The 19,208-nt window shown below is 42.6% G+C and overlaps 1 protein-coding gene across 1 annotated transcript; it reads right to left on the bottom strand.

Annotated features, from left to right (window-relative positions):
* Nucleotides 1-685: 685 nt before the first annotated feature.
* Nucleotides 686-13,364, bottom strand: LOC139541933 (tumor necrosis factor receptor superfamily member 12A-like). The gene is made up of 5 exons (XM_071346848.1): nucleotides 13,176-13,364; nucleotides 2,273-2,371; nucleotides 2,010-2,153; nucleotides 1,803-1,851; nucleotides 686-1,655 (listed from the first exon to the last, which is right to left on the bottom strand). Exons 1-4 carry the CDS (start codon nucleotides 13,252-13,254, stop codon nucleotides 1,811-1,813), a joined length of 363 nt encoding a protein of 120 aa, XP_071202949.1. The 5' UTR covers nucleotides 13,255-13,364; the 3' UTR covers nucleotides 686-1,655; nucleotides 1,803-1,810.
* Between the last annotated feature and the right edge of the window lie 5,844 nt (nucleotides 13,365-19,208).

Below are 19,208 nucleotides of genomic sequence, written 5' to 3'. Positions count from 1 at the left end.
ATTCTGGACCACCTAGAACTTTTCCATCACAACAGTTCGGGAACCCCCGTGTTATGCTACTTATCCTGCATAGTGCACACACATTACACAGTGTCTACATTTGACAGTATAATGGTAAAATGACCTGTTAAAGAATGTCCAATATGTTTGAGCAGTTTTAGTCACAACTTATTTTCCCTTTGCCTCTTGATTGGAAGACTACAGTTCACAAATGTTAATGTTCTACTCCTTTAAAAATGATTTGTTTAAACTAGTAACAGGACCCTGAACGGCTTCTACCCCGAGCCATAAGACTGCTAAATAGTTTGTCCTTATAGATATTTGGTTAACCATCTGCATTGACCCCTTTTTGCACTAACTTTGACTCATCACATATACTGCTGCTACTGTCACTTTATTCCTAGTTACATGTACATATCTACCTCAATGACCTCGTACCCCTGAACATCGACTCGGTACTATTACCCCTTGTATATAGCCAAGTTATCGTCACTCATTGTGTATCTATTGTTACTTGTATTATGTGTTTTTGATATTATTTATCTACTTTCTCTGCATTGTTGGCGGTGGGGTGGGTTCTAAGCTGACATATGGAATCATTTTAAGATGATCATAGCTCATTTAGCTATTTGATTTGGAATTTTAGGACCCCTTTAGGTATAAAAACACATAAAAACACTTGTTATAATATTGAATTTGGCCTTTACTGATACTGAATAACACCTTCATAAATGGCAAAAAGACATTCAAAAAATAAATAAGAAGAAACAAGAAAGCTCAGGAAATGATATACAGTACCGGTCAAACGTTTGGGCACACCTACTCATTCCAAAGTTTCTTTATATTGACTATTTTCTACATTGTAGAATAATAGTGAAGACAAACTAGGAAATAACACATGGAATCATGTAGTCACCCCAAAAAAGTTTTCAACGAATCAAAATATATTTTATATAACCGATCGACTGGTTGCTGACCACTCATCTAACATATCACTTGTATACTTCACCAAAGGGTTGTTATATGACCAGCAAATATAAACCTTTTAGTCTTAGAAGTACAGTAGGTCAAACCTGGCCCAGAAAGCTTGATTGTGCTGTATTCACATTCATCCTGCTTGTGGCAAGTCGAGGCAGTGTGTTAGCTGGTATTCTACCTAATAAGCTAAATGTCTGACACCAATACAGTAATAGGTGATCAAGCATTGACAGTTATGGTAATAAATACAAATCATTGAAGATGTGTCTCATGTTCACTACTGTTTTTGAACCTACTTATTGTTGAACAAATGACTTATCGATAGATTGGAATATCTACACTGGCTAAAACTAGCATCATAACTCAAAGGACATCAATACCAAAAGAGCTGTGAGAGCTACTCTTTACTAACCACATGATCTTCCTCAGAGCACAGTCTGACTTCAGACAAGACGGGATTGACAGCGGGAGTCAACACAGCTCTATGTGAGAGCTCCGTTCTGTAACAGTCTAATGAGTGTGAGCACACCTTTACTAACTAGCAGTATCAATTCAAACTCTGCTCAAATAATACCCACAGTCCATTGTACAGAAATTGTACAGAAATTCTTCTGACGATTGGTCCTCAAAAGGTGTTCCCTTGGTTCTGTCACATCGATGTCAGGAGGAAGATGAAGCTGAGAAAGTAATGAGAGATTTGTTGGTTAATTCACTCAACATCGCCCATTATTTCAAAACAATTACAATTTGAGGCTACTTGCATAATAATTGATAGCAGTTATCAATTGTTCACACATCAACAAATTTGCGGAATGGATACCTACTGAAATGTTTAAGCTTGGTAAAGAGGTCCCGTTGTCTCTTCAATAGGTTCTGCAGAACAACAAGGAAATGCAGAACATTTTTACTGTATTTTCACCAGAACCCAAAAAGGTCAAAATGCTACAAAGAAATGTGTGCCTCATCATGCTACAATAAGTTTCATGACTGACAATGTTAGTTTAGCAGGAGATGGTAGCCGTGAGCCCTACCACGAAGGGGCCTATTGTTTGCCGTGCGTCGATGCACCATGACCCCAATGATCAACACTGCAATGAGCAGAACGACTGCCAGCACAGAGAAGCTGGAAATGGCTGCCAGTCTCCAGACATCAGATCTCTCCTCGGTAAATGTGCCTGACAGGAGACATATTGGTCGAAGAGGACAGTTTTAGGCATACAATAAAGCATTGGTTATGTGCAAGATTTAGTTGTAAGTTAAATGATTAGCTAAGGAACATTCAAACTTAACTTACAAGTGTTACATGAAGGGGTCTTTGGATACTGCTTACATGTTGAGCAGGATACACATTGGTCTATGTCTGAACTCCAGAACTCTTTACTGGTGCATAGGCCTGTGGGGGAAAAAAACAAATGGAGAGACTTAACGCGTAATCCTCTGACAGCATTTACCCTTTGAATGACCACAATTTGTGACTCATACTGTACATTTGCTCATTGGGAAATGTTCCTCTACCTCACCAAAGCAAATTAACTATTGGAATAGAGTGTGTATATATTATCTTTCTTCAATATTGGTCAGTGTCCTGAACAGTGAGAACCATAGATCTGTTTGAAGTCTTTAGACGGCAACCTAAAACCTGCCAATAAAAAAATGTATGCACTCAGTGTGTGGTCTCTGAAAGGAATTGTTTTGGCCCAATGACAAAGAAATCATATGACATCAAGTCTAAAGAAATTGAGAAGATCCGAGAAACTGTGGGTTTCCTCTTCTTATAAAATGAGTTGGGGAATTCCTTTGGTTTTGCACTTACACGAAAATTAACATTACTCACTGGCTTTGTGTGTACAAGCATGGTGAGACAGGCAGGATGTGTGTCATCAAGACCAGATTTGCCGCATTGTTTTGGGTGTTTGACTTCTAGAGAAGTTTTGGTGACACTGAAAGCATAGCGGCATTGAACGGTGGTTCCTCCCTGACTGACACACTTGTCATAAACTAGATAGAAATGTCTACATCCCTTGAGACACTACAACCTGAAACCTAATATATCCTTTTAGAGAAGCCACAGGCAGCAGTACCAGACTAATATACACTACATGACCATAAGTATGTGGACACCAAAGGTGTTCGATGGGGTTGAGGTCAAGGCACTGTGCAGGCCAGTCGAGTTCTTCCACACCGATCCACAAACCATTTCTGTATGGACCTTGCTTTGTGAACAGGGGCAATGTCATGCTGAAACAGAGCCTTCCCCAAACTGTTTCCACAATGTTGGAAGCACAGAATCGAACATTGAATGCTGTAGTGCTAAGATTTCCCTTCACTGGAACTAAGGGGCCTAGCCCAAATCAGCCCCAGACCATAATTCCTCAACCACCAAACTTTACAGTTGGCACTATGCATTGGGGCAGGTAGCGTTTTCCTGGCATCCGCCAAACCCAGATTCGTCCGTCGGACTGCCAGCTGGTGAAGCATGATTTATCGCTCCAGAGAACGCATTTCCACTGCGCCAGTCCAATAGCGGCGAGCTTTACACCACTCCAGCCAACGCTTGGCATTTCACATGGTGCTCTTAGGCTTGTGTGCAGCTGCTCGGCCATGGTAACCCATTTCAAGAAGCTCCCGACAAACAGTTTTTGTTCCTTCCAGAGGCAATTTGGAACTTGTAGTGAGTGTTGCAACCGAGGACAGACCATTTTTACGCGCTTAATCACTCGGCGCTCCCGTTATGTGAGCTTGTGTTGCCTACCACTTCGCAGCTGAGCCATTATTGCTCCTAGATATTTAATTTCACAATAATAGCACTTACAGTTGACCGGGGCAGCTCTAGCAGGGCAGAAATTTGACAAACTGACTTATTGGAAAGGTGGAATCCTATGACGGTGCCACATTGAAAAAGTCACTGAGCTCTACAGTAAGGCCATTCTCCTGCCAATGTTTGTCTATGGAGATTGCATGGCTGTATGCTCGAATTTATACACCTGTCAGCAACGGGTGTGGCTGAAATCGCTGAATCCACTAATTTGAAGGGGTGTCCACATACTTTTGTGCACAGTGCATTCAGAAAGTATTCAGACCCCTTGACTTTTTCCACATTGTTACGTTACAGCCTTATTCTAAAATTGATTAAATAAAAAAAGGTTTCCTCATTAAATCTACACAATATCCCATAATGACAAAGCAAAAACAGGTTTAGAAATGTTTGCAAATGTATAAAAAAACTGAAATACCATAAGTATTCAGACCCTTTGCTATGAGACTCGATATTGAGCTCAGGTGCATCCTGTTTCCATTGATCATCCTTGAGATGTTTCTACAACTTTATTGGAGTCCACCTGTGCTAAATTCAATTGATTGGACATGATTTGAAAAGGCACACACCTGTCAATATAACGTCCCACAGTTGACAGTGCAAGTCAGAACAAAAACCAAGCCATGAGGTAGAAGGAATTTTCCGTAGAGCTCCAAAACGGGATTGTATCGAGGCACAGATCTGGTGAAGGGTACCAAAAAATGTCTGTAGCATTGAAGGGCCCCAAGAACACAGTGGCCTCCATCATTCTTAAATAGAATACGTTTGGAACCACCAAGATTCTTCCTAGAACTGTCCGCCCGGCCAAACTGAGCAGTCGGGGGAGAGGGCCTTGGTCAGGGAGGTGACCAAGAACCTGATGGCACTCTGACAGAGCTCCAGAGTTCCTCTGTGGAGCTGGTAGAACCTTCCATAAGGACAACCATCTCTTCAGCACTCTACCAATCAGGCCTTTATGGTAGAGTGGTCCTCAGTAAAAAAGGCACATGACAACAGCCGCTTGGAGTTTGCCAAAAGGCACCTACAGACTCTCAGACCGTGAGAAACAAGATTCTCTGGTCTGATGAAACCAAGATTGGACTCTTTGGTCTTTTTTTAAAATTTCCCCTCTATTTAACCAGGTAGGCTAGTTGAGAACAAGTTCTCATTTACAACTGCAACCTGGCCAAGATAAAGCAAAGCAGTGCTACACAAACAACAACACAGAGTTACACATGGAATAAACAAGCGTAGTCAATAACACAATAGAAAAAAAAGAAAGTCTATATACAGTGTGCGCAAATGGCGTGAGGAGGTAGGCAATAAATAGGCCATTAGTAGCGAATTAATTACAATTTAGCAGATTAACACTGGAGTGATAAATGAGCAGATGATGTGCAAGTAGAGATACTGGTGTGCAAAAGAGCAGAAAAGTAAATAAAAACAACATGGGGATGAGGTAGGTAGATTGGGTGGGCTATTTACAGATGAACTATGTACAGCTGCAGCGATCGGTTAGCTGCTCAGATAGCTGATGTTTAAAGTTAGTGAGGGAAATATAAGTCTCCAGCTTCAGCAATTTTTGCAATTCGTTCCAGTCATTGGCAGCAGAGAACTGGAAGGAAAGGCGGCCAAACGAGGTGTTGGCTTTGGGGATGACCAGTGAGATATACCTGTTGGAGCACGTGCTACGGGTGGGTGTTGTTTTCGTGACCAGTGAGCTGAGATAAGGCAGAGCTTTACCTAGCATAGACTTAGATGACCTGGAGCCAGTGGGTCTGGCGACGAATATGTAGCGAGGGCCAGCCGACTAGCGCATATAGGTCGCAGTGGTGGGTGATATAAGGGGCTTTGGTGACAAAACGGATGTCATTGTGATAGACTGCATCCAGTTTGCTGAGTAGAGATTTGGAAGCTATTTTGTAGACGACATCGCCGAAGTCAAGGATCGGCAGGATAGTCAGTTTTACGAGGGTATGTTTGGCAGCATGAGTGAAGGAGGCTTTGTTGCGAAATAGAAAGCTGATTCTAGATTTGATTTTGGATTGGAGATGTTTAATATGAGTGTGGAAGGAGAGTTTACAGTCTAGCCAGACACCTAGGTGTTTGTAGTTGTCCACATATTCTAGGACAGAACCGTCCAGGGTAGTGATGTTAGTCGGGCGGGCGGGTGCGGTAGCGAACAGTTGAAAAGCATGCATTTAGTTTTACTTGCGTTTAAGAGCAGTTGGAGGCCACGGAAGGAGTGTTGTATGGCATTGAAGCTAGTTTTGAGGTTAGTTAACACAGTGTCCAAAGTAGGGCCAGATGTATACAGAATGGTGTCGTCTGCATAGAGGTGGATCAGGGAATCACCCGCAGCAAGAGCGACATCATTGATATATACAGAGAAAAGAGTCGGCCCGAGAATTGAACCCTGTGGTACCCCCATAGAGACTGCCAGAGGTCCGGACAACAGGACCTCCGATTTGAAACACTGAACTCTATCTGCGAAGTAGTTGGTGAACCAGGCGAGGCAGTCATTTGAGAAACCAAGGCTATTGAGTCTGCCGTTAAGAATACGGTGATTGACAGAGTCGAAAGCCTTGGCCAGGTCGATGAAGATGGCTGCACAGTACTGTCTTTTATCGATGGTGGTTATGATATCGTTTAGTACCTTGAGCGTGGCTGAGGTGCACCCGTGACCAGCTTGGAAAACCGGATTGCAGAGCGAAGGTACGGCGGGATTCGAAATGGTCAGTGATCTGTTTATTAACTTGGCTTTTAAAGACTTTAGAGAGGCAGGGCAGGATGGATATACAGTGGGGAGAACAAGTATTTGATACACTGCCGATTTTGCAGGTTTTCCTACTTACAAAGCATGTAGAGGTCTGTAATTTTTATCATAGGTACACTTCAACTGTGAGAGACGGAATCTAAAACAAAAATCCAGAAAATCACATTGTATGATTTTTAAATAATTAATTTGCATTTTATTGCATGACATAAGTATTTGATCACCTACCAACCAGTAAGAATTCCGGCTCTCACAGACTTGTTAGTTTTTCTTTAAGAAGCCCTCCTGTTCTCCACTCATTACCTGTATTAACTGCACCTGTTTGAACTCGTTACCTGTATAAAAGACACCTGTCCACACACTCAATCAAACAGATTCCAACCTCTCCACAATGGCCAAGACCAGAGAGCTGTGTAAGGACATCAGGGATAAAATTGTAGACCTGCACAAGGCTGGGATGGGCTACAGGACAATAGGCAAGCAGCTTGGTGAGAAGGAAACAACTGTTGGCGCAATTATTAGAAAATGGAAGAAGTTCAAGATGACGGTCAATCACCCTCGGTCTGGGGCTCCATGCAAGATTTCACCTCGTGGGGCATCAATGATCATGAGGAAGGTGAGAGATCAGCCCAGAACTACACGGCAGGACCTGGTCAATGACCTGAAGAGAGCTGGGACCACAGTCTCAAAGAAAACCATTAGTAACACACTACGCCGTCATGGATTAAAATCCTGCAGCGCACGCAAGGTCCCCCTGCTCAAGCCAGCGCATGTCCAGGCCCGTCTGAAGTTTGCCAATGACCATCTGGATGATCCAGAGGAGGAATGGGAGAAGGTCATGTGGTCTGATGAGACAAAAATAGAGCTTTTTGCTCTAAACTCCACTCGCCGTGTTTGGAGGAATAGAAGGATGAGTACAACCCCAAGAACACCATCCCAACCGTGAAGCATGGAGGTGGAAACATCATTCTTTGGGGATGCTTTTCTGCAAAGGGGACAGGACGACTGCACCGTATTGAGGGGAGGATGGATGGGGCCATGTATCGCGAGATCTTGGCCAACAACCTCCTTCCCTCAGTAAGAGCATTGAAGATGGGTCGTGGCTGGGTCTTCCAGCATGACAACGACCCGAAACACACAGCCAGGGCAACTAAGGAGTGGCTCCGTAAGAAGCATCTCAAGGTCCTGGAGTGGCCTAGCCAGTCTCCAGACCTGAACCCAATAGAAAATCATTGGAGGGGGCCGAAAGTCCGTATTGCCCAGCGACAGCCCCGAAACCTGAAGGATCTGGAGAAGATCTGTAGGGAGGAGTGGGCCAAAATCCCTGCTGCAGTGTGTGCAAACCTAGTCAAGAACTACAGGAAACGTATGATCTCTGTAATTGCAAACAAAGGTTTCTGTACCAAATATTAAGTTCTGCTTTTCTGATGTATCAAATACTTATGTCATGCAATAAAATGCAAATTAATTACTTAAAAATCATACAATGTGATTTTCTGGATTTTTGTTTTAGATTCCGTCTCTCATAGTTGAAGTGTACCTATGATAAAAATTACAGACCTCTACATGCTTTGTAAGTAGGAAAACCTGCAAAATCGGCAGTGTATCAAATACTTGTTCTCCCCACTGTAGGTCTATAACAATTTGGGTCTAGAGTGTCACCCCCTTTGAAGAGGGGGATGACCGCGGCCGCTTTCCAATCTTTAGGGATCTCGGACGATACGAAAGAGAGGTTGAACAGATTGGTAATAGAGGTTGCAACAATGGCGGCGGATAGTTTTAGAAAGAGAGGGTCCAGATTGTCTAGCCCAGCTGATTTGTACGGGTCCAGGTTTTGCAGCTCTTTCAGAACATCTGCAATCTTGATTTGGGTGAAGGAGAAGCTGGGGAGGCTCAGGCAAGTAGCTGCGGGGGGGGGAGCTGTTGGCCGGGGCTGGGGTAGCCAGGAGGAAAGCGTGGCCAGCCGTAGAGAGATGCTTATTGAAATGTTTGATTATCATGGATTTATCGGTGGTGACAGTGTTACCTAGACTCAGTGCAGTGGGCAGCTGGGAGGAGGTGCTCTTGTTCTCCATGGACTTTACAGTGTCCCAAAACTTTTTGGAGTTAGAGCTACAGGATGCACATTTCTGTTTGAAGAAGCTAGCTTTCCTGACTGACTGCGTGTATTGGTTCCTGACTTCCCTGAACAGTTGCATATCGCATGGACTATTCGATGCTATTGCAGTCCGCCACAGGATGTTGTTGTGCTGGTCAAGGGCAGTCGGGTCTGGAGTGAACCAAGGGCTATATCGGTTCTTAGATCTACATTTTTTGAAAGGGGCATGCTTATTTAAGATGGTGAGGAAGTTAATTTTAAAGAATGACCAGGCATCCTCGACTGACGGGATGAGGTCAATATCCTTCCAGGATACCCGGGCCAGGTCGATTAGAAAGGCCTGCTCGCAGAAGTGTTTTAGGGAGCGTTTGACAGTGATAAAGCGTGGTCGTTTGACCACGGACCCATAGCGGATGCAGGCAATGAGGCAGTGATCGCTGAGATCCTGATTGAAAACAGCAGAGGTGTATTTGGAGGGCAAGTTGGTCAGGGTAATATCTATGAGGGTGCCCATGTTTACAGATTTAGGGTTGTACCTGGTGGGTTCCTTGATGATTTGTCTGAGATTGAGGGCATCTAGCTTAGATTGTAGGACTGCCGGGGTGTTAAGCATATCCCAGTTTAGGTGACCTAACAGAACAAACTCTGAAGATAGATGAGGGGTGATCAATTCACATATGGTGTCCAGGGCACAGCTGGGAGCTGAGGGGGTTCTATAACAGGCGGCAACAGAGAGAGACTTATTTCTGGAGAGATACGTTTGTAAAATTAGAAGCTCGAACTGTTTGGACATAGACCTGGAAAGTATGACAGAACTTTGCAAGCTATCTCTGCAGTATAATGCAACTCCTACCCTTTGGCAGTTCTATCGTGACGGAAAATGTTGTAGTTGGGTATGGAAATCTCAGAATTTTTGGTGGCCTTCCTAAGCCAGGATTCAGACACGGCAAGGACATCAGGGTTGGCGGAGTGTGCTAAAGCAGTGAGTAAAACAAACTTAGGGAGGAGGCTTCTGATGTTAACATGCATGAGACCAAAGCTTTTTCGATTACTGAAGTCAACAAATGAGAGTGCCTGGGGACACGCAGGGCCTGGGTTAACCTCAACATCACCCGAGGAACAGAGGAGGAGTAGGATGAGGGTACGGCTAAAGGCTATCAAAACTGGTCGTCTAGTGTGTTGTGGACAGAGAATAAAAGGAGCAGATTTCTTGGCGTGGTAGAAAAGATTGAGGGCATAATGTGCAGGCAGGGGTATGGTGGGGTGCGGGTACAGTGGAGGTAAGCCCAGGCACTGAGTAAGAGAGTTTGCATCTCTGGACGTGCTGGTTATACTGGGTGAGGTCACCGCATGTGTGGGGGGTGGGACAAAGGAGGAATCTGAGGCATGTAGAGTGGGACTAGGGGCTCCAATGATAACTATACAAGGCATATTGACATTTGAGAGAGACATAAAGCGAGGCATTAAGCAATCACAGGTGTTGATTGGGAGAGCTAGCTAAGACAACAACAGCTAATCAGCTAAGACAACAACAACAGGTAAAATGGAGATGAATTTGCAGAGAGGTTCGGTTAACTACACACAGGGCCTGAGTTCGGAGCTAGGGCCGACAGATTATTATTTTTATTTTTTAACATTTAAATTAAAAATAAAAGATGAATGCTAAGCGTCACGTCTGGAGGAAACCTGGCACCATCCCTACGGTGAAGCATGGTGGTGGCAGCATCAGGCTGTGGGGATGTTTTTCAGCGGCAGGGACTGGGAGACTAGTCAGGATCGAGGGAAAGATGAATGGAGCAAAGTACAGAGAGATCCTTGATGAAAACCTGCTCCAGAGCTCTCAGGACCTAAGACTGGGGCGAAGGTTCCCATTCCAACAGGATAATGAGCCTAAGCACACAGCAAAGACAACGCAGGAGTGGCTTCGGGACAAGTCTCAATGTCCTTGAGTGGCCCAGCCAGAGCCCGGACTTGAACCCCATCAAACATCTCTGGAGACCTGAAAATAGCTGTGCAGCGACACTCCCCATCCAACCAGACAGAGCTTGAGAGGATCTGCAGAGAAGAATGGGAGAAACTCCCCAAATACAGGTGTGCCAAGCTTGTAACATCATACCCAAAAAGACTCGAGCTGTAATCATTGCCAAAGCTGCTTCAACAAAGTACTGAGTAAAGGGTCTGAATAGTTATGTAAATGCTATATTTCCGCTTTTTTTTTTATACATTTGCAAAAATGTCTAAAAACCTGTTTTTGCTTTGTCATTATGGGGAAGTGTGTGTAGATTGATGAGGGGAATAAAAAAAAAAAATATTTTAGAATACTGCTGTAACAAAGTAGAAAAGGTCAAGGGGTCTAAATACTTTCTGAATGGACTGTGTAAATAGTGTAGACAAGGCACATTTTAATAAATATATGTAAGGTGATGAAGTATTGAAGGAAAAGGTCTGCAATGTTAATTCAACTCAGTCAAAAATAAAGCATGATGGTAAATTAAATGTGATCACAACGCTAAACAAACTTGTAAATAATGTCATGAAAAACCTGTTACTTTACAGAGTTAATAGATCACTTTGACGTCAAGTAAAGATAAGAGTTAAATAAGATCAAGACTATAGTTTGCTCTTTCTTGAGGTCAAAGGTCACACAAGGGTTAAAGCTCTAGCTGTCCAGTTTAATCAGGTGTTGACAATGTCGTTTGTTACTTTGTAATTCAGCATGTTACCACATGGGCAGTGTACTTGAGAAAATGTTGAACGTTTTCAACATTCACGGCAAACAGTTGGAAGGATGCATAATTTTTCATGACCTGCACCATTATCTCACCATTCCACATTACTTTAATCATGGGTGTAATGTAGGCTATGATTGGTGTAGTGTTGTTCAGTCATACTTACAGGATTCTTATTTTAGTTGCATTTTAGCATCAGCTGCTTTGTAACTCAGTGAAACGATACCAAAAGGTCAGTACTGAGTGACACAATGATGTAAGACAAAGGTGTGAGATAAGAGTGCAGGAAATTGGAGACAAGTCAGCACTTGCATTAAATCTACAGTATCAAACAGTCAGTCTGGGTTTCCATGGTAAGATACTATTTGTGAAGATAGCAGATGATGCATGTTATCAGAAAGTGTTTTATTTTTCCAAGGGATTCTCATCTTCGTCTGTCTTCCTGGACTGCTGATGTTAGAATCGACGTGTGCTAGCCGTTAGGCCTTCATATTCTGCATGATAAAGGTGTCACTTGAAAAGAGGGGGGAGGGTAACTAGATTTATATTTAATAAATAATCATAGGAAATCAACACTGGTAGCCTATAGTGTCAGCCCCACCACCTGCACAATTCCAATTCACCCGTGGGTCGAGGGTGCAAGCTAAATCTCGGAAAACTCTAGACGGCATTCTGCCTTCTCCCTACAGTTCTCAACCAGAATGCCGAAGCTGTGTTTTATAGTTTCGAAACGTGTATAATCATCGCTTGCGATACGGCTTTCGAAACATATGGCCCTTATATTTCATCAGCGAGAAAGAATCCTTCAAATAAAACACACTTACTGTAGCAGTTTTGCACAACTCAATACGGGGCCTCCATCCGACGCAACTACACTTCCCATGTTACGCTTACGTTCAGGTGTTCAGAGCATGCTAGATACTTAGTACAGTTGGTCGCCTCATGTCTTCCGTAAACAATCGCTGTAATATGGAGATATGGCCGTGGGGACCACTAACAAGGTGTATAAATGTTACGTTTAGTTTTTTTGAAAATGATTTATCGCTGATATGAAAGATAAGGTCCTTATGCTTCCAAACCCGTACCGCAAGCGACACTTGTTTATGTTCAGATTGAGCTTCGGGGATCAGAAGACGCCTTCATCCAGTGACTCTTGTGTAATATAATGGAACAGAGTCATGCTCAAGGGCAAGCCTATTTCAGCATTTTCTACATTGTTGACCTGGTCTGGTCAATGCTTAAACAAGTCTCACATGCATGCAATAAATAATAAAGTTGTCATAAGCCCCACTCATTACTGAGAGCCACCCTAGAAAATAAAGGAATTCTTAATGTGCTGGGAATGGGAGAATTTTTTTTCTCAAGTTCAAAGTCACTACATTATGCTGATCATTTATACATCCTCAAGAAAGTAAAGAAGTTATAATATTTATTTTCTGTTGTCAACTACAAGTAGGCTACACCATTCAATTAGGTCTGTCCTCACCCATTGGCATGGATGGAGTGAAATAAGGTGATTATAATGCGGAACCGGTGAGAAGGCAGCTGGTAGAAAACTCGATAAGCAACCCCTTTATCAGACTCAATTTGAGAGGCCATGCGATGATTCCATGCTCTTAAATAAAACACGAATTCCCATGCGATTAAAAGTGAGAGAAAATAAAGTTTTCGCATTTCAAAGAAAAAAATTATTTACAAGTCTTTTTTACTTGCCCTTACATAGACATGTCAACGTAACGAACTTTGTACAATTACATTTTAGCACATCCATAAAAGTTTAAGAAAAAATATTTGACTTACTTTGCCCATTCACTCCGTTTAGTTTCACTATAGTCGCAATGATCAGTCCACAAAGCGCACAGAGAACGTATGAAGCCATCGTTCTTGTATAAACGCAATTCCCGAAAGTTCATCTGAAGAACAGCCCGTGTTGGTTTTCACCATTGAAAGCTAGCCTCGCACTGAGTCATCCGGAGTAGTCTGAGCCTTGTTTTAATAGAGTACACACCCACGCTAACAGTTGAACTCCTATGAGTCATTTCCTATGTACTGTACTCAAATTCTCAGTCTATTGCGCATGAAGCACAGCGGTCCGGACAGGCAGGAAACTTTATGATACTACAATAAACGAAACTGAAATGTTGTAGAGAGAAATGTCAATGGATCATCCACAATGTGTATTTTGAACCAGCAGCGCTAAATACCATTACCGCACACTTTCTGATATGTTCTGTATCCAATTTGGAGTGAAAACTGTGTATAGTCTGAATTATTAGTGTTCTCATTGTTATTACCACGCCTGTTGTATACGTCATTCACTGAGCACTGCCAAAAAAAGTATATTGCATACGTCTGGATCAAGCAGTGGAGAAAAGCACTTAAAACTAGGTTTGAATACGTTTAGGGTTGTGTAAAACCTCAAAAGAGGAACTTTTGTGATGCAAAGTTGTACTTTTCTAAGAAACACTACAGAGATGACATATTAGAGAAAATAATAATTATCTTGGTTTACATGATTAGATTGTGCAACTGTTGCAGTGTTCGATATCACGTTTTTTTGTGTCAAAGGGGCTTGTCGCCATTCTCATTAAGTAGCAACATCAGTAAAAACACAAACAAACCCTTCCTATCAGGGTTTCCACAATGAAAATGTGGCACTGGACACTTGCCCTGCAGCATCTTAATTTACCGGACCCATATGCATTGGGTGCGTAACCAGATTAGGGCGTCCATCACGGTACTCAGAATGACAGAAATCACATTTAGATAGTGGTAATTAATCTTAACAGAACATGTAAATCAAGGATGCAATGACGTGTCCTTATTGCGCAATTTGAAGATGTTAGAATTACTGTCCACATTTACTTCTCCTCAGCCAACAAGACCAGTAATGAACAGCAACATCACTAGCATATATATAGGCAGCGTGTGAGTTTCAAGTTTGGGTAAGTACATTTTCACCATAAACATGTATCTTTATAATAAAGCATGCCATGCATCATCGCATTTGCAGACTTACATTTGCAGACATATTCAAGTCTTTTTTTAAATTTAAATTTGACTATTTTCTTCATGTTTAAATTAGACATCAATACTATGAAATAACACATATGGAATCATGTGGTAACCAAAAAACAAAAATATATTTTAGATTCTTCAAAGTAGCCACCCTTTGCCTTGACAGTTTTGCACACTCTTGGCATTCTCTCAACAAGCTTCACCAGGAATCCTTTTCCAATAGTCTTGAAGGAGTTCCCACATAGGCCGAACACTTGTTGGCTGCTTTTCCTTCACTCTGCGGTCCAACTCATCACACATCATCTCAATTGGGTTGAGGTTGGATGATTGTGGAGGCCAGGTCATCTGATGCAGCACTCAATCACTCTCCTTTGTCAAATAGCCCTTACACAGTCTGGAGGTGTGTTGGGTCATTGTCCTGTTGAAAAACAAATGACAGTCCCACTAAGCCCAAACCAGATGGGATGGTGTATCGCTGCAGAATGCTGTGGTAGCCATGCTGGTTAAGTGTTCTTGAATTCTAAATCAATCACCAACAGTGTTACCAGCAAAGCACCCCCACACCATCACACCTCCTCCTCCATGCTTCACGGTGGGAACCACACATGCAGAGATAATCTGTTCACCTACTCTGCGTCTCACAAAGACACGGCGGTTGGATCCAAAAATCTCAAATTTGGACTCATCAGCCCAAAGGACAGATCTCCACCGGTCTAAGGTCCATTGCTTGTGTTTCTTGGCCCAAGCAAGTCTCTTCTTATTGGTGTCCTTTAGTAGTGGTTTCTTTGCAGCAATTCGACCATGAAGGTCTGATTTACGCAGTCTCCTCAACAGTTGATGTTGAGATGACTGTTAATTGAACTCTGAAGCATTTATTTAGGCTGCAATTTCTGAGGCTGGTAACTCTAATGAACTTATTCTCTGCAGCAGATGTAACTCTGGATCTTCCTTTCCTGTGGCGGTCCTCATGAGAGCCAGTTTCATCATTGCGCTTGATGGTTTTTGCGACTGCACTTGAAACTTTCAAAGTTCTTGAAATATTCCGTATTGACGGACCTTCATGTTTTAAAGTAATGATGGACTGTCGTATCTCCTTGCTTATTTGAGTTGTTCTTGCCATAATATGGACTTGGTCTTTTACCAAATAGTGCTATCTTCTGTATACCACCCCTACCTTGTCACAACACAACTGATTGGCTTAAACGCATTAAGGAAAGAAATCCCACAAATTAACAAGTCACACCTGTTAATTGAAATGCATTCCAGGTGACTACTTCATGAAGCTGGTTGAGAGAATGCCAAGAGTGTGCAGCACACAGTAATTCTGTGTGATTATCTAGTTAGTAAATATATAGCAATATACAAATTGGCTTGAGTCATGTAGACTAGGGTTTGTGCAGATTTTAATTCAGCGACATTCAGAATGAGACCGATGAGGTAATAATTGTTACGGATACAAGTATTCTGTGTGTATCCTGTGTGTATTTTTGTTCTCCTTCTCCCCTACTCACAGGTGACAATCATCATTCCCCAATCAGTCATCAATCAGTCACTAATCGGAAGACACCTGCTCCTTTTCTCCTACCCAATCACAGTCCCTTTCCCTTGGTTTAAAAACCCTGTCAGTTGTGTTCTCTACAGCTCAATCTCTCTGTAAATGCCATATGTCTGTAGATCCATTGTGTGGTTTTGCATCTACATGTCACTTTGTCCCCACCTGTGAGTATTGTTTTTGGTTATGGTGTTTGAGTGTTTGTTTGATGGTGGGAAAAGGGGGTAACCAGACAGTTCGCCCATGGGCATACACTACCCGTAGGTAAACTTTGTTAAAAACACTAGTTAGAACTGGGCGGACCACCCACTGTATTTTTGGTTAGTTAGACTAGTGTACTTCACCAACAGCTAACTTAGGGGTATTTTTGAATACTTATTATTTCTTTCCTTGGGTCCAGCTCAGCCCCTTTTTCCTGCCCCCCTTTACCGTGTGTTTAGAAATGAACCCTGAGTGTTTGACGGTAATTAAGTTGTCTGTGTTATTTCGTTCTCACTGTTACTTTGTCACTGTTATAATTTGCGTGAGTTGTGTTACAGGTCCCATTACCATCCCCCCTAGATTGTCGGGCCAAAGGGATTCGTAACAATAATAATGAATGGATGACTAATAACGATATTCTGATATTCTTGAGTTAATTCGGGAAATAGTAACTCATTAAACAAACTTTCCCATGGTGCCCCAAGATTGCTAATGAGTTAATTGTTACGTAATTAATTTAACCACCAAGACTCTTCCTAGAGCTGGCCGTCCGGCCAAACTGAGCAATCGGGGGAGAAGGGCCTTGGTCAGGGAGGTGTCCAAGAGCCCTATGGTCACTCTGACAGAGCTCTAGAGTTCCTTTGTGGAGATGGGAGAACCTTCCAGAAGCACAACCAGCACTCCACCAATCAGGCCTTTATGGTAGAATAGCCAGACGGAAGCTACTCCTCAGTAAAAGGCACTTGAAAGCCTGCTTTGAGTTTGCCAAAAGGCACCTAAAGACTCAGACCATGAGAAACAAGATTCTCTGGTCTGATGAAACGAAGATTGAACTCTTTGGCCTGAATGCCAAGGGTCATGTCTGGAAGAAACCTGGGACCATCCCTACGGTGAAGCATAGTGGCAGCATCATGCTGTGGGGATGTTTTTCAGCGGCAGGGACTGGGAGACTAGTCAGGATCGAGGGAAAGATGAACGGAGCAAAGTACAGAGAGATCCTTGATGAAAACCTGCTCCAGAGTGCTCAAGACCTCAGACTAGGGCAGAAGGTTCCCCTTTCAACAGGACAACAACCCTAAGCCCAATCACAACTGCGCAGAAGTGGCTTTGGGACAAGTCTCTGAATGTCCTTGAGTGGCCCAGCCAGAGCCTGGACGAACCCGATCGAACATGTCTGGAGAGACCTGAAAATAGCTGTGCAGCAACGCTCCCCATCCAACCTGACAAAGCTTGAGAGGAACTGCAGAGAATGGGACAATCTCCCCAAATACAGGTGTGCCAAGCTTGTAGGGTCATACCCAAGAAGACTCAAGGCTGTAATCGCTGCCAAAAGGTGCTTCAACAAAGTACTGAGTAAAGGGTCTGAAAAATTATGTACAGTATAGTTTTGGCAAGTCGGTTAGGACATCTACTTTGTGCATGACAAGTAATTTTTCCAACAATTGTTTACAGACAGATTATTTCACTGTATCACAATTCCAGTGGGTCAGAAGTTTACATACACTAAGTTGACTGCGATAACAGCTTGGAAAATTCCAGAAAATGTTGTCATGACTTTAGAAGCTTCTGATAGGCTAATTGACATCATTTGAGTCAATTGGAGGTGTACCTGTGGATGTATTTCAAGGCCTACCTTCAAACTCAGTGCCTCTTTGCTTGACATCACGGGAAAATCAAAAGAAATCAGCCAAGACCTCAGAAAAATAATTGTAGACCACAAGTCTGGTTCATCCTTGGGAGCAATTTCCAAAAGCCTGAAGGTACCACGTTCATCTGTACAAACAATAGTATGCAAGTTTAAACACCATAGGACCACGCAGCCATCATACCGTTCAGGAAGGAGATGCGTTCTGTCTCCTAGAGATTAACATACTTTTGTGCGAAAAGTGCAAATGAATCCCAGAACAGCAGCAAAGGACCTTGTGAAGATGCTGGAGGAAACAGGTACAAAAGTATCTATATCCACAGTAAAACGAGTCCAATATCGACATAAACTGAAAGGCCGCTCAGCAAGGAAGAAGCCACTTCTCCAAAACTGCCATAAAAAAGGCAGACTACGGTTTGCAACTGCACATGGGGACAAAGATGGTACTTTTTGGAGAACTGTCCTCTGGTCTGATGAAACGAAAATAGAACTGTTTGGCCATAATGACCAGTGTTATGTTTGGAGGAAAAAGGGGGAGGCTTGCAAGCCGAAGAACACCATCCCAACCGTGAAGCATGGAGGTGGCAGCATCATGTTGTGGGGGTGCTTTGCTGCAGGAGGGACTGGTGCACTTCACAAAATAGATGGCCTCATGAGGAAGGAAAATGTCCAATCAATTGAAGCAACATCAAGACATCAGTCAGGAAGTTAAATCTTGGTCGCAAATGGGTCTTCCAAATGGACAATGACCCTGGGCATACTTCCAAAGTTGTGGCAAAATGGCAACAAAGTCAAGGTATTGGAGTGGCCATCACAAAGCCCTGACCTCAATCCCATAGAAAATTTGTAGGCAGAACTGAAAAAGCGTGTGTGAGCAAGGAGACCTACAAACCTGACTCAGTTACACCAGCTCTGTCAGGAGGAATGGGCCAAAATTCATCCAACTTATTGTGGGAAGCTTGTGGAAGGCTACCCGAAATGTTTAACCCAAGTTAAGCAATTTAAAAGGCAATGCTACCAAATACTAATTGAGTATGTAAACTTCTGACCCACTGGAAATGTGATATAAGAAATAAAAGCTGAAATAAATCATTCTCTCTACTATTATTCTGACATTTCACATTCTTAAAATAAAGTGCTGATCCTAACTGACCTAAAACAGGGAATTTGTACTTGGATTAAATGTCAGGAATTGTGAAAAACTGAGTTTAAATGTATTTGGCTAAGGTGTATGTAAACTTCCGACTTCAACTGTAAATGTGATATATTTATGAAATGTGCAAAAAAAATAAAAAAAATACTGATTTTGCTTTGTCATTATGGGGTATTGTGTAGATTGATGAGGAAAATAAACAATTGAATCAATTTTAGAGGCTGTAACAAAACGTGTAAAAAGTCAAGGAGTCTGAATACTTCC

Source organism: Salvelinus alpinus, chromosome 17 (genome assembly GCF_045679555.1).
Source record: "Salvelinus alpinus chromosome 17, SLU_Salpinus.1, whole genome shotgun sequence".
NCBI classification, from domain to species: domain Eukaryota; kingdom Metazoa; phylum Chordata; class Actinopteri; order Salmoniformes; family Salmonidae; genus Salvelinus; species Salvelinus alpinus.
The sequence above is the reverse complement of the archived record's forward strand: the minus strand, read 5'-3'. Positions and strand labels throughout refer to the sequence as shown.